Source organism: Erpetoichthys calabaricus, chromosome 14 (genome assembly GCF_900747795.2).
Source record: "Erpetoichthys calabaricus chromosome 14, fErpCal1.3, whole genome shotgun sequence".
In the NCBI taxonomy this organism is placed as follows: Eukaryota; Metazoa; Chordata; class Cladistia; order Polypteriformes; family Polypteridae; genus Erpetoichthys; species Erpetoichthys calabaricus.
Genome location: NC_041407.2, coordinates 79415465 through 79432255, shown reverse-complemented (window position 1 = coordinate 79432255; position 16791 = coordinate 79415465). Strand labels below are relative to the sequence as shown.

The window sequence follows — 16791 nt, the reverse complement described above, 5'->3', positions numbered from 1 at the left end:
CACCTCTCTTGTTGACTCCATGCAGTGCCAGTCATCTGACTAACTAAAAAACACATCACACATGCAACTGGACATGTGAATAAAGTGACACAGTGACATGGAACAAAATGACAAATGAATAAGTCATATCTGTGTATTTGGAATTGCATTGTTTTGTTTTGACAGCATTCATGTTTAAATTCAATAGTGTGAGATACACTACAAAATGCATACAGACATACAAAATGCACTTGCAGGTGAAGAAAATATTTTTTGTGATGTTTTAATGCAAAATGTGAGTTGTGGACACCAACATTTTGTAAATGTTCAGGCAAAACAAGCTTATTCGGTTTATTTGTGTTGAAATAAGCTATGAGAATAAACGTTAGAAAACATGAGTAGCTCTCGGCCATTTTCATTTTGCAAAAGTAGCTCTCTGGGGATAAAGGATTGGAGACCCCTGCTCTAGAGACTGTTGTGTGTGGAAATCCCAGTAACAGAAATACCTACCCAGCACCAACAATCGTGCCACAGCTGAAACCACTGAGGTCACATTAACCCACCCACCCCCCTTCTGGTGTTTGATGTTAACAGTAACTGAAGCTCCTGACCTGTTTTGGCATGGTTTTATGCTTTGAGCTGCTGCCACGTGATTGAGTGATTAGAAGAACACATTGCTAAGCAGGAGTTCTCATAATTTGCTCAGGAAGTGTACGCATTCTGTGCAGTATATATATATATACATGATGTATTTGCGTATTTAATGAATGCACGTTAGTGTAGCTTTTTTATATATATTCTCTGATTCTTGACCTAACTTTCAGAAAATGCCTAATGCCGCTGTTAAAATCCTTTGGATAAACAAACCTCACAGTTTTGAGTTATTAATAAGTGGAGTCCCAAGTCACAATAATAAAAATGACACTTCCACAGTGAAATCGAGCATTACCACAAATTTTACAGCGCCAGAAGTCATGTATCGAGTGCCTTTGTCACTATCAGCAGGTTAAACCACAACGAAAGGGTTGTGTTGATTTGAGCATGAATTAAGTGTTACAAGAACTTACTGGGCACCTAACAGCAAAGCGCCAAAGAGAACAGCCGCTTTATATGGTGCCTTTTCATGCACATGCCCACACACTGGCATGATGGAAGGGCAGCATTAGGAAAAGGTTTGGAATTCCGATCACACTTTAGGTATCAAATCGTATGAAAGTATTTTATCAATTAAGCTGCAAACATTGTCATTCAAAATTGTATGTGTCTTGAGCAGTGTTGTTGCTGTGTGTCAGACTGCTAATAACTTCTGCTAATGGATATCTAACTTAAAGCATTACCAGAATCCCATCCATGCCACGTTTCTATGACCTATGGTGAATTGCCTTTCGGCGGTGGCTTCAGTCCGACGTTATCTCCAGTTAATGGTCAAATCCAAACAGAACACGACAGCGAGTGAGCGGGCGGGTGGGCAGGACTGAGAGGAAAGGCCATCGGCGCAGGGCGGACGGTCGTTGACAGCCTGCGCGCATCAGCCGTGCCCCCGAGGCACCTGAAGCTCACCTGGAGAAAAAGAAAGTGCTGCGGAGCTCGCCCAGTGGATCTACCAGTTCGACTTTATAGAAGTAATCGACGAACTCGGCTTTAAACTGCACGTTATGACTTTCTGGGTTTTAGAGACGATCGGACCACAAGGCGCTTCATCTCCGTAGATCAGGTGCGCTTCCAGAGGGTTGTTAATGGAGCGCGCAGAGGACGGCGTCCAGGCGCAGTGAGACACGTCTGCAACAGCGCGGCGCGCAGTGTTTGCGCAAGGTGGGGTAATCAGCAGCTGGCTTCTGTCACACAAAGTTAAAATGTCTAAAAAAAGCAGTTTAAGGAAAAGTCTGTCCAGGCTCTTCTCCAAGAGCGAGATGAATCTGAAAGACTACGACAGACGCGAGGACGGCAGCGGACGCTCCCTAAAGCATTTATTCAGGAGCAAGCGGGGCAAGAAGAAGAAGGATGAAAGGGTGAAGGAAGAAATGGAAAAGGAGAGCAAGGGCAGGTGAGGAGATGGGAAGCGGGGTCGCGGGAAAGGGTATCACTTTGAAGATCAAGGGGGCATGCTTGGCACCGTGCGATTATTTAAGGGGGCCGCCGTGTTTGGTACTGAAGGGACACCCCGAAGCGTTCAGCGCTTTAGCGTTTGCGGACTTCAGCAAAGTCGATCAACCTCCGCATCCACATTAGCCAAGAGAAAGTTGACGCATGTCTACAGTAAGTCCATATTTATCTCAGCATGGTGTACAACCCCACGTCTTTAACAGGCTGGCATATCCTTGCTGGCCAGTTTCTGATTTTTGTAAAATGTACTTCTTGGCCAGCGTCTAGTTGTGACCCCAAATATATGATGAGCAATAACAGATAATATCCAGCTAATCTCATTTCTCACATTATGAATGCGTAGAAGGAATCAACTCCTTCAATCATTTCTCACTACTGTGATGTTTCAATTCAGGGATGTATCTTCCAGCTTTTCTTTCTTTGGCAGTTTTATACCCTTCAGCAGAATGGAACAAACGCACACTGCATTCCAGATGTGGCCTTACCGCCCTTCAACATCTGCACACCACTGCTCTGTTAGAGGACAGTGATGGGTCCTCTAAGACTCTCAGATACCTTCCTGTGGTTCACTCTTAAAACTAACGGTGCCAAAGTGGTTCTTCAGAGTGATGCCATTAAGGAACCATCTGCATGAAGGGTCCCAACGGAACACCTGATTTTTTTTAGATTTGTGACAGGTTCCATAAATAACAGCAATTTGGTGATGACAGGTTTGTGAAATGCCTATGGGTTCCTGATTTTACAAAGACTCTTACTGCATACAATAATGCATGCTATGTTCATGTCTTCTTAATCTGTTGTATCCTGGTCACCTACTTTACATTCAAATATTTTTGTTTTGTTCTTATATTAAGAACCTTTTCCAATTTCATACGCATCAAACCCTTCAGAGGATGAAAAGGGACTTTGTTAAACAAAGGTTCTATGAGGAACCACCCAACCCAGTAAAGAACTGGAAGTTTTAAGATTGTATGCTGTGGTCTCCATAATTGGTTTAAGCAGGTTGTAAATATGGAGGGATTATTTTTTATATGTGTATAACTTTACATACGAGTGTGCTGGACATCATTTACTTCATATTAGTTTAAAATGTGAATTATTCAAGGTTGCCTCTGTACAGAATTAGTAGCTCCATGACATCTGCTAGAACACTTACTGTAAGTTGGTGAGATCCTCATATTCAACCAAATTAAGTGATACATTTTTTTATAATGAAAATAATCGATATATATTAGAATGAGTATCATCTTATTGACAGTCTCCACAGGAGTCATTTTAATTTCATATTATTAAGAGCATTTGCACATGCCATAATCCATTGTTATCTGCATTTAAAACAGTCAGTCAGTCAGTCATCGTCCAACCTGCTATATCCTAACACAGGGTCACAGGGGTCTGCTGGAGCCAATCCCAGCCAGCACAGGATGCAAGGCAGGAACAAATTCCGGGCAGGGTGCCAGCCCACCGCAGGGCACACACACCAGGGACAATTTAGAATCGCCAGTCCACCTAACCTGCATGTCTTTGGACTGTGGGAGGAAACCAGAGTACTCAGAGGAAACCCATGCAGACACGGGGAGACTCCATGCAGGGAGGACCCGGGAAGCAAACCCAGGTCTCCTAACTGCAAGGCAGCATCGCTATCACTGCGTCACCGTACCGCCCACATTTAAAACAACAGAGCCCATAACACGTTTATTTCTAACGTGCTTTTGGATTTGTGTCTGTAGATATGATAGAGCTTGATGTGGCTGATCAAATTGTTTCCAAACAGCCCTGTCCTTCAAACCTTCATATTTAAAACTGCAGACATTGATGAAGTAGTTTAACTGAGTTTGGAGACTAAAGTTCAGTTTCTTTATTAAATTTCATCCCAAAAGTCAAGTAAATGATATCTTCACTGATCTGCTAGATGGTAATTCTTTCCTCCCTTATTTTCAGTTTCAGTTGGATCGTTCTTTGTTACTTCGGTGTCATATCTCAGCTAAGGTATGACAAATGACTAATTTATGACTTTCTAAGAATTAGGGTGCAGATCACACAGTTTTGTGCTTTCCAGACAGCAGTGTTATCAGTCTGATTAGAACTTCTTAGGTTGTACTCTTTTGTCAAGAAAATTAATTTATAAAATATTATACATAAATACAAAATTTCCAATATCTAATCATTTATAAATTTTGTAAATTCGTCCATTCCAACATGAGCAGTCAGAGCTTATCCAGTCATCATGGAGTACAAAGCAGGGAATATTTTGGAATTAATTGCAGGGCACACTCACCCTCATGTCCACACTTGAACCAACCAGTCATCTCTCTGGGATGTGACAGAAAAACTGGGATATCTGGAGAAAACAGATGTGGGCTTGGAGAGAATCTGTAAAATCCACCCAGAGAATGGCTGGAGCTATGAGACAGCCAGATACTTGTCTGTACGTAGGACTTCCTAATGCAGGTGGCTTTTGAAAGGTGACATTTTATGACCTATTAGATGTTGTTGAATAGTGAATGTGCGCCTCACACTGCAGCACACTGAATCTTTCTTCTGCATTGTATGATGATGATGGGCGAGAGAAGTTGAGATGTGTTGGCAGATGAAGTTGCAACAAATGGAATTCTATCACAATTTAAACCAGCAGATTATGCATGATGCTGATATAATAACAGATGTGTTCTGAGATTTTTTGTGGAGGTGTTTCAAGGTTTGTTTTGTTGAGGGGGGTGTCAGAGATGAACCCAACTTCACGTTGTGGTAAATAATCAAGCCTTGACACCACAAAAAGGTTTGGGGCAGCCTCCCGTATACTTGAAAGTTTTGAGGAAATGATCTTTACAGACAGAACTGAAGCAATAGTACAGGCAATGTGGTTTTAAAGTCGGAGGGGGAATATGATGTCAATCAGGGGAGGAACCGGAAGTGACATCTTCTGGAGCAGGACCGGAAGTCATGTCATGGGAGCCATACAAAACTTCCCGCATTTGGTCTGCAGGGAGACAAGAGAAAGGATTAGTGCACTCTGCTACCCCCTGGTCTAACTGGGAATTTCCTTCTTTTGAACCCTTTAATTGCCTCCCATTTGCACGTGTGTGACAATGTGTAATATTCCCCATGTAAACACTTCCCATTTCTCATGTGTCAGGCTGTGATATCTTCACAGAAGCTTACTCAGAGATGATAAATAGAGTGTACAGCAATCAAGCTGGAATTTCAGGTACAGCACTTTGTTCACTCATTATAAGCCATAAGCATAAATGTCCTAATTTCCTAAATGTTCCTAAATCTGAAGCAAAGCTATTACAAATGGATGTGGCATTTACCCCAAATACAACCTGGATGGATAGCAGCCATTCAAAGTCAAAGTGAACTTTATTGTCATCTCAACCATATACAAGTATACAGATAGACGAAATTGCGAAGCTCAGGGTCCACAGTGTAACAACATGACATGCAAATAATAAAATTAAAAATAGAATTACAATTTAAATTTAAAATTAAAACACAAACAAGACAAGACATTGTGCAAAGACAAGACAAAGAAGTAGCAGCAATATTGACATGTAGTAAGCAATATGAACATTGATGCAATGTATGGTATTTGCAATCTAGATACATAAATATAGTTAACAGATATGTAATATAATAAATAAATAATAGATATAGATAATACAGAAATTATCAGTATATGATAATAGTTGTTAAGACCTGTGTAAACAATGACAGGTCAGAATGTTTCACAGCAGAAGGATATCAGGAGTGTCAAAATCCTTAAAGGTCAGTATGAGATTTTCAGTTCTTTTCTCCCTGCACACTCGTCTTTGCAGGACAGTGGCTCACATTTATAAAAGTTCTGTTTTTAGAGGTGGTTGAGGCTGTGTGGAAGATCCCGGGGGCAGCCTGGTATTAAGGAGTCTAACAGCTTGTGGGGTTAAAACTCTCCTGCAGCCTGGCAGATCTGGCTTTGATGCTGCAGTATCTTGTCTCCATGTCCATGTGAGGGGTGTAAGGGGTCCTGCACAATGCTGCAGGCGTTGCGGACACTGCGTTTGTAAAATATGTCCTGTAGTGAAGGGAGAGGCACCCCAATAATGTTCTCTGCTGTCTTCACTATCCTTTGCAGGTGCTTGCGAACGGATATGTTGCAGTTGCCATACCAGACAGTGATGCAGCTGGTCAGAACACTCTCAATGGTGCCTCTGTAGAATATGGTGAGGATGGAAGGGGGAAGAATTGCTCACTTCAGCCGCCTCAAGAAGTGTAGTCTCTGCTGGGCGTTCTTGATTAGTGATGAGATATTATGTGTCTACGTAAGTTCCTCAGTTATGTGCAAACCGAGGAAGTTGATACTCCTAACAGTTTCCACATCTAAACCGTTGATACTGAATGGGATGTGGGCAGGATGTGATTTTCTGAAGTCCATGATTATCTCTTTTGTCTTGTCAACATTGAGAGAGAGATTGTTGTCTTCACACCATGCAGACAGCCGTTCCACCTCATCTCTGTATGCTGTTCATCATTCCTGCTTATCAGTCCCAGCACCGTCATATCATCCGCAAACTTGATGATGTGGTTGGTGTTGTGTGTGGCTGTGCAGTCGTGAGTCAGCAGGATGAAGAGCAGTGGACTAAGCACGCTGCCCTGCGGTGCTCCAGTGCTCAGCATGATGTTTGCTGGAAGTGTTGCAGCCCATCCGAACTGACTGGGGCTTCTCTGTCAAGAAGTCCAGGATTTAATTGCAGAGGGTGGTGTTCAGGCCCAACCTGCTCAGTTTTATAACCAGCTTTTGAGGTTATTATTTTTGATCTTAAGTCTATGAATAGCATCGTGACATATGTGCCTTTTTTATCCAGATGTGTCAGGGAGAGGTGAAGGACAGAGCATATGACATCCTCAGTTGACCTGTTTGAGCGGCATACAAACTGAAGAGGGTCAAGGGAGGCAGAGAGATTAGTCTTTATGTGTGACATTACTAACCTTTTGAAGCACTTCCATTCTCGTCGAAGTCTAGACACACACAAAGTTGAAAGTCTTCTTGCGTTACGCAGTGAGCTAGTCAGTCTGTCTGACCATGCCTCCAGCTACAATGGCTGGGGTGGAACACTGACAGTCGATTTGACCTGATATTTATGTCTTTTTTGCACTTCCCTGTGTTATTTTTGACCAATGGGACGTCGAAGAGCAGGAAACTTTCTCACGGTAGCCTCTGGACCAGTCCCATCCAGGTCCTACATGTCTTGTCGATTATTCCATTGGTCAATGTTTTACCCATATAAGACATACAGTACCTTGCGCTTTAACATCTTTGGCCCATGCTGACCTCAAACATCCCAAGCAGCTCTGCAAATCTTATAACGGAGTAATTGCCAGATAAAGTATAATTAACCCTAGACTTTCCTATGGTTTTCTAGCACATACATTTATTACTGTGTGTCTAATCAATATTAGCACATAATTACTCATAGTCCATCACAGCCTATTCTCATATTACTGTTCTTCTTACTAGTCATGGTGTGAGAGAGTGGAGATTTGTTGCATGTACATGTTTGTACAAGTGTCACTGGACACCATATAAAAGCATAAAGCTATACTGAAATTATTTTTTGTGTTCTCTATCGTAAGCATTAAACAAACCTGTTGTAATGACCCTGGGGTGTTGAGAGGCAGACGACCTAACAATCTGACAACATCGGCAATAGTTGGCCCTTAAAGCAGGCCTTTTGGTGTCTTTGTGGTTGAACCCAACATCTCTGCAGTGCTGCTCCGATGTTTTGTGGCTCCACACACTCCCAGTTGTCTCACCCTAAGCCTGTTAGTACACAGCACTGGTTCTTCCTCACTCTGCTCACCTGGGGTCCGCGGCAACACCATCTTCCCTGCTGATCAAAAGCCAACATCCTACCTAAGGCTTGCTAGCAGCCATGTACCTAATATGGTGGATGTTAATAGCCGAGGCCGGTCTTTTATAAGTGCTTCTCTTATCTGCAGTACCCCTCACCGCCACCATCACTGCCTTGCTCTCAGGAGCCCCTTCTGAGAGTCCTTGGCCACCTGAGGTATGTGTCCCACTCAGGTCCAGAACATAAAAGTTAGAATATGATATACAAGACCATCCAGTGCAAAGTATTCCTGTCCCATACTGTGTATGTGTGACAACTGGAGCACAACCATGAAAAGCTGCTTGTTTGGGGTCAAACATGGTGTTGGACATGGATGTCAGCTTCAAACGTATGGCTTACAGCCAAGTACTTGAGGCAGTGAGTGAAAACAGCAGAAATGTGTTCTGATCTCTGGAGAAAGTCCTTAACTGCAGGCTCCTTTGACCTATAATCTGTTTCTTTAAAGTGTCACATTTTTGTCAGAAAAATTGCCCTTTGGCTTAAAGTGACACGTTTAACTACAGAACAACAATTTTGGAGAATAATGTGAGAAATGGCTTCACAACTGCTTCAGGGCCATGGTATGTAGGAACGTCAAACGTGGCAACAGCTCTACTGGTTCAACAAGAATCCATAAAAACAATGCCAAAGGAACAAATGAATAACGATAATCTTTCAACATTTTTGCCTTCTACATGTGCCAGATTTATATGCAAATGACCAGAAGTTTGTTTTACTTGCAGCACATGCATGTATCTTCAGCTTGTGATCACCATTTTCGATTTTAAGTAAATATTTCACTGGTGTGGCGTGCTTTACACAGTTGGATTCTGTTTTGTGCCTGATGCTTCCAGTGGGTTTGGAAAATGAATTCATAAATTAATAATTTTTACTGCCAGTAAAGTCTGGGCTGCAGTGCTCGGTGCTGTGTGTTTTGATTGTAATATCATCAATTCACTTCAGGGACTCGGATGAGACTGGGCCATTTCACATTGTTAGTCCTTCACTCATTGTTTAGGATAAGGGGTAAAATTATTTCAATGTATAAAATAGTTTTTCAAAAATACTCATAGAATGTGTGACAGTAGAATTCTGTTTAGCTTTAGCTTTAGGCCCTCTGACTTTACTCAATCTGGGAAACACAGCCTTAGAGTTAAACCGATAGACCATGTATACCCGTGGCTAAGGTGAGGCCCACTAAGCTGAGGCTCAGAGCAAATGGCAATGCTGACCTACTTGCAGCTTCTCTTGGGGGTCACTAATTCAAATCATGGCAGATCATACGTTTCCCTGCAACTCTGGCAATTTGTAAAGAGCTATGACAAACATGAATGTACTAGTTATGAAAGAGAATGGAGTCAGAAGCAGCAGAGTGGACTGGTTTGAATTCAATCATTTATTAGACTATGATGAAGTAAACAAAGCTCAGAACTTGTATCTGTAATCATGGTCAAAAAAATGCAATGGTAAATCATAAGTCTAAAAAGACTAAAAAACACAGCCAGACGACAGAAACGGTTCTTGTAGCCATTAAACTCGCATCCAATAATAATAAAAGACACTAAGGTTTTTTCATTATTGAATCCATTCTTGGATGATCAGGAAGTGCACAAAGTCATCTAGCCTGGCCATGACATAGCAACAGTCAATAAAACTCTTCCAAAATGGCAGTGCCCATAAGCAAAACAACATGGTGAAATGGGAGAACATAAATCATCTTTAACAATGTTTAAAACACATGGGAGCAAAACATATAAATATAACTAATGGATTCTTTGGCATTCAAAGCCTTAGTCATTATACTCAAATCATTTTAAAGGCCCTAGGATCAGGTGGAAAAATGGAAGTCATAGGCCTTGTCAAGGCAATGGATTGTTGCAGTGTGTTGTTTAGTTCATGACAGGCGATTTTGATTTTAGAACTTCTAGCAGCCATTCATTTCACAACCATTAAGGGAGAATGTTAAACATGGGAAGTCAGAGACGTCATGCCAGCTATGAAGTTTGTGTAGTTGGCATGTTCTACTAGTAGGCAGATTTCTGGCAGAGGAAATTTAATGTGAATAAATGTGAGGTATTACACAAAGGAAGTGGAAATGGTAGATCTGAATATTCAATAGGAAGTCTGAAACTTGTAAGGAGCCCTTATGAGAAGGACCTGGGAGTCTTGGTGGACTCCTCACTATCTACATCCAGAGAGTGAACAGAAGTGATCAACAAGGTTATCTGGATGTTAGGTTTTAAATCAAAAAGTATTACAGGGTACAAGTCCAAGGAGGTTCTGCTCAAGCTTTATAGTGCACTAGTGAGGCCTCACCTGGAGTACTGTATACAGTGTTGGTCTCCTGGCTACAAATGAAGGACATAGCAGTGTTAGAAAATGTCCAGAGAAGAGCATGAAGGCTAATTCATGCACTAAAAGGTATGAGCTAAGAGGAGAAATTGAAGGAGTTGAAACTTTTCAGTGTAGGCAAATGGAGATTAGGTAGTAACATGATTGAGTAGTACAGTGGTTTCCAGTGGTTATTTTAAAATAAATTCTGCAATAAGAACACATGGAAATGGTTAGAAACTTGGTAAAGGAAAATTTTGCCCAAATTTTGAATTTTGATATAATTTATTATTCATTGAGGGAAATTGTCTTTTCACATCACCTTTGGGGGTCAGAGTTCAGAGTCAGCCATTGTACAACAGGCCCTGGAGCAATTGTTAGGTTAAGCGCCTTACTCAAGGGGCCCAATGGAGTAGGATCCCTCCTGGCAGTAATAGGATTTGAACTGGCAACCTTCCAGATACCATTGCAGATCCTTAGACACAGAGCCACCATGTTAGGAAGGGTTTTCTAAATGACCAAGCAGTGTGGTGGAGAGTAGGATTTTAGCGCCTTTCAAACCTTGACTTGATGTTTTGTTGGAGAGTCTCGATGAACAGGATGGCCAGTCTTGTTAGGCTGAATGGCCCACTCTTATCATAACCATTCTAATGTGTGCTTTCTCCAGTTCCTCCAGCTTCCTTAGCAAGCTTAAAGATAAGCCTTTAGGTTGATTGGTATCACTAAATTGTTCTAGTTTAGAGTCGATGAATGGAGCACGGAGTACACTGTTCATGCATTCACTCAGTGGCCACTTTATTAGTTACACCTATTTGTTAATACAAACAGTCTGCTCTTCCAAACTTCTGATCATCCAGGCAAAACTGAATATTCTGTCTGCAGACATAATGAAGAGGTCACGTTTTCTTTGACCAAAGAACAGAATGACCAGCACACATTATATGCTGTGATTGTTGGTGCTAGATGAGGTGGTTCCTGCATCTCAGAAAAAGCTGTACTCCTGCCATTTTCACGCATCAAGTATATTTACAGTACAGAAAATGGTGTGATAAACAAGAAACAATCCAGTAAACCATGATCCTTGTTAACAAAGAAGAATGGCAAAGCTTGGTCAAACCAACAGAAAGAACACAAATACTCCAATAACAGCTGTTTGCAGGAGTGAGACGGACATATCTAAATGCACAATCTATCATACTTTGACACTGATGGGCTACTGGAGCAGAAAAACCACACCAGGTTCCACTTCTGTCTGCTTAAAACAACAAGATAAGACCTCAGTGATGGACCTGAAAACTTAAGATGTGAAGATTGTCTACTAGTCTGATGAGTCTTGATTTCTGCTGTGACATCCAGATAGTAGTGTCAATGTGTTTGCATAGTTCATGGATCCAGCCTGCGTGTCAGATGGTGGCAATGTAATGGTGTGTGAAATGTTTTCTTGGCACACATTAGAACTCTTAATACCTGCTGAACATCACTTGAGTTCCACAACCAAATGTATCCTATTATGGCTGTAGGACAATCTTTGAAATGGATATTTCAGGCAGGCTAACCTGGCATACCAGAAAGCATGCATCATCTAAAGCTGTTTCCATAAACATTACATCATTTTCAGATGGGCTGATTCTGGGCGACAACAGTAATAGTGATAGTTTGATAATACAGTGATCTCAGTTTTAGGAGACGGTACCTTTGATAAATTACTGTACGGCCAAAAGAGAAAAACCCAAAACGGATGGTGATTAAAAATGAGAACCCAGTGGTGCAGTGAAAAGAGAAAAGCTAAAAACTATACCTGACATTGTCAGCTTCTTGAAAAAATAAACGAAAGTGACGATTTGAACAAGTCATAAATACTGCAGTTGAGACAAACGTGATCAACCTTATGGATAATCAGCAGAATGTGAATGTCTCTGTTTGTAGCAGCTTTAGCAACAAAGTGTAGTGTGATTCTGTAGAGTTCCATAACATGGACACAGGCATAAAGGACAACTACAAGGCCAGTGAAGGAAATGAGGTGCACCAAACAACGACAAACCCAAATGAAGGATTCCCTATACATCCATCCATCCATCCATCCATTTTCCAACCCGCTGAATCCGAACACAGGGTCACGGGGGTCTGCTGGAGCCAATCCCAGCCAACACAGGGCACAAGGCAGGAACCAATCCCGGGCAGGGTGCCAACCCAACACAGGACACACACAAACACACCCACACACCAAGCACACACTAGGGCCAATTTAGAATCGTCAATCCACCTAACCTGCATGTCTTTGGACTGTGGGAGGAAACCCACGCAGACACGGGGAGAACATGCAAACTCCACGCAGGGAGGACCTGGGAAGCACACCCGGGTCTCCTAACTGCGAGGCAGCAGCGCTACCACTGCGCCACCGTGCCGCCCATTCCCTATACATTTTTTTTTAAAATTTGGTGCAAACTGCAGTCCAGAATGTTCAGTCAGTGTCACAAAGTAGGACAGGACTTTTGAAAACGCTTAATCGGCATTTGTTGCCTGTGCTGTCGGAAGCCGATTTCCCTTGGATGAGATGTTGCACTTGTCAGGCGATCACCCTTCCCGTTCTAGATAGGGATGAGAAGTCCCATTTTTCAGCCAGTTGGGATGATTCCCGTCTCCTAAATGAAAGCAAAGATTGCTTCCAATGCAAGGAGGATAACCTTTCCACCAGCCTGGAGAAGTTCATCCTGGATACTACAGATCTCTGCAGCCTTCCCTACCCTCAGCTGGTTTACCACCTGTGCAATCTCAGTGGTTCACAGCTAAGGATCAGCGTCAAGGACCGTGGACCCAGAGATGTCCAGTGCCCTAGCTGGAGGATCAGCTTTAAACAGCCCAGTGGGTCACAATTGCAGTGTCATCCGTAAGGACTGAACCATCAGCCGCCTTGAGTGCGACTCTCCAAAGAACAGATTTAGATGTGCATAATGCTTCGATTCCTCTGTAAGCAGGACGTAGGTCACTAAACCATAGATGGTGTGTCACTTGCTCATAGATTCCGCTAACAAAAGTCTCCTTATCTGCCCTCAGAGCCCTTGCAGCCATCCTTTTCAGTTCCCGCTACAGACCGGAAGTTGCCATCAAGCCATGCACTGCGACTCCTCTCGATGATATCCAGAGTGCCTTGCAAGATGAAACATCATCTTCTGGGGACACTGGTAACACCAACACAACCTTCAGTATGACAGCCATCAGAGCGACCAGACCAATAAAAGGTGTACCCACCCACAGAGATCTGGCTATTGCCAGGTCTGCGCTCCTCAGAGAGTGCTGCCACTGAAAATGCTGAGTTTATGAAGTTCCTTCAACAGCAGAGAAAGATGTTCATCATGCCAGAGAAACAAGATGTTCCATGCACCTACCTGGATGGGCCGCATCAAATTGACACCCGAATGTTGCTGTGCAGTGGGCGACGCCTCAGCACCACACCATTTCCGACCACCAACAGGCTTGACTCCATTGGCTCTCCGATGGTTTTGACTCTTCCAGGGATGAGTCTCCTGAGGACTTTCCCCCATCCCCTTCCTATGGGTGGCTGCAGCAGAGCTACTGCTGCACAGAGCAGAAAGGAGTCCTGTCTGCCGTTTCAGAGCTATGTGAAGTTTTTACGTAAGCTGAAGTGCCCATCCTGCCACCAAGCCCCAAGATTTCCCTGCAAGTTGGAGGGCAACATTTGAGGCTGGATGCAGTTTAACATCATACCCAGTTAGCAAAATCATCATCCACTGGACTTGGACTGGTTTCATTTTCATTCAGTGAGCTAACAAGCACTGATTGATCAGCAAATTTTAATATGAACCAGTTTTAAAGTTTACAATGGCACACTCTTTATAACACACAGATTGTGTTGATGTTCTTCAGATCCTCTGATTGAGAAGGTATCACAAGCCTGTATATGGTCTTTTCAGTCTATTTGTGTTGTGGACAGTGCCCATATAGTGATACCGACAAACAAATGGTGCAAATACAAATACTCCAAAGTTTCTCAATCTCTTGGGCACATCAGGAAGTGGTGGTGCTCCTGGATATCTTACATATAAACATCTAAGCGTGGAAGTGTGAGTCTGTCTGTCCGGCCCGGAAGTAAGAGATGGAGTCGGGGTAAGGGCTCCACCTCTGAGGAAACAGAAAACTTGCTTAGCCGCTAATAACATAAGCAAGGTGAGCACATCAGCAAAACGAAACCTCAGAAGAAAGACAAAGTCGCTTAGCCGCTAACATCAGCAAAACTGTATCCCTTTCACGTTTCCTCCCACTGCTAATACTCCAGCGAGGCAAACACATCGACAAAACAGAACCTCCTAGGAGAAAGATGCCCAGAGTAGTTCCTTTCAATTAACTGACATTTCTACATTTCAGGTTTTTTTCTGACGATTTCAAAGGTTTCTAGGACCCCGGGCTTTTTACAGCAGAAGCTTACACAGCTAGTTATACAATAAGACCAAAAGTGTTGTGGTTCCAAAAACAGGTCATCAGAATATTCTAATTTCAGATCTCTGCCATATCTGACAGTTTCCACTGCTGCCCCATTAATGCTAATTGTATTGTAACACAATATCTCTCAAAGTCCACAATAACTTCTTCCTGTTTGCATTGTCTTTATTATTGCTGATCACCCCAATTACTGCGACCATACGCTGGCTGTTATAGTTATGAGGTTTTACTTAAACATTTTACTAAGGGGGTATATACAGTATATGTGTTTGTGTGTTTGTATGTGTATATATATTTATAATAATATGTATATCAGATTCTACTAGATTTACCAGCTGTAACACTTCTTATCATTAGGAGTGTTTTTCAGTTTTACATATTTTATAACATTATTTATATATATGTATATGTATATATGTATATGTATGTATATATGTGTGTGTATATGTGTGTGTATATACAGTATATATAATATATGTATGTATATGTATGTGTGTATGTGTATATATATATATATATATATATATATGTATATATGTATATAATATTATATATGTATGTGTATATATATATATATATATATATATATATATATAATATATATATATATATATATATAATGTATATATATGTGTATGAAAAAGTTTGGGAACCCCTCTTAATTCTTTGGATTTTTGTTTATCATTGGCTGAGCTTTGAAAGTAGCAACTTCCTTTTAATATATGACATGCCTTATGGAAACAGTAGTATTTCAGCAGCGACATTGTTTATTGGATTAACAGAAAATTTGCAATATGCATCATAACAAAATTAGACAGGTGCATAAATTTGGGCACCCCAACAGAGATATTACATGAATACTTAGTTGAGCCTACTTTTGCAAATATAACAGCCTCTAGACGAATCCTATAGCCTTTGATGAGTATCTGGATTCTGGATGGAGGTATTTTTGACCATTCTTCCATACAAAATCTCTCCAGTTCAGTTAAATTTGATGCCTGCTGACCATGGACAGTCTGCTTCAAATCATCCCATAGGTTTTCAATGATATTCAAGTCAGGGGACTGTGACGGCCATTCCAGAACATTGTACTTCTCCCTCTGCATGAATGCCTTTGTAGATTTTGAACTGTGTTTTGGGTCATTGTCTTATTGGAATATACAACCCCTGTGTAACTTCAACTTTGTGACTGATACTTGAACATTATCCTGAAGAATTTGTTGCTATTGGGTTGAATTCATCCAACCCTCGACTTTAACAAGGGCTCCAGTCCCTTGTAATGTAGTGTTCTTCTTCCAGCATGGAAAGTGCTTTTTGTTATGACCAAATAACTCAATTTTTGTCTCATCAGTCCAATGCACGTTCCAAAATGAATCTGGCTTATCTAACTGAGCATTTGCATACAACAAGCGACTCTGTTTGTGGTGTGAGTGTAGAAAAGACTTATTTCTCATCACCTTGCCATACAGTTGTTCTTTGTGCAAATTGCACTGAATTGTAGAACGATGTACAGATACACCATCTGCAGCAAGATGTTCTTGCAGATCTTTGGAGGTGATCTGTGGGTTGTCTGTAACTATTCTCACAATCCTGCGCATATGCCGCTCCTGTATTTTTCTTGGCTTGCCAGACCTGGGTTTAACAGTAACTGTGCCTGTGGCCTTCCATTTCCTGATTACATTTGAAACTGACAGTTTAAACCTCTGAGATAGCTTTTTGTAGCCTTCCCCTAAACCATGAGACTGAACAATCTTTGTTTTCAGATCTTTTGAGAGTTGCTTTGGTGATCCCATACTGTCACTCTTCAGAGGAGAGTCAAAGCGAAGCACAACTTGCAACTGACCACCTTAAATACATTTTCTCATGATTGGACACACCTGTCTATGAAGTTCAAGGCTTAACGAGCTAATCCAACCAATTTGGTGTTGTAAGTAATCAGTATTGAGCAGTTACATGCATTCAAATCAGCAAAATTACAAGGGGACCCAAATTTTTGCACAGCCAGTTTTTCACATTTGATTTAATTTCATACAACGAAATACTGCTTCAC

The 16791-nt window shown here is 41.7% G+C and overlaps 1 protein-coding gene across 1 annotated transcript in view; it reads left to right on the top strand.

Moving 5' to 3' along the window:
- The first annotated feature begins 1539 nt into the window (after positions 1 to 1539).
- The window catches only part of crybg2 (crystallin beta-gamma domain containing 2), a 154413-nt gene continuing 139161 nt past the window's right edge, over positions 1540 to 16791 (top strand). Inside the window, exon 1 of the mRNA XM_028820004.2 lies at positions 1540 to 2023. Within this exon, the coding sequence (XP_028675837.2) occupies positions 1833 to 2023 (191 nt within the window). The 5' untranslated portion in view covers positions 1540 to 1832. The remainder of the gene's footprint in view (positions 2024 to 16791) is intronic.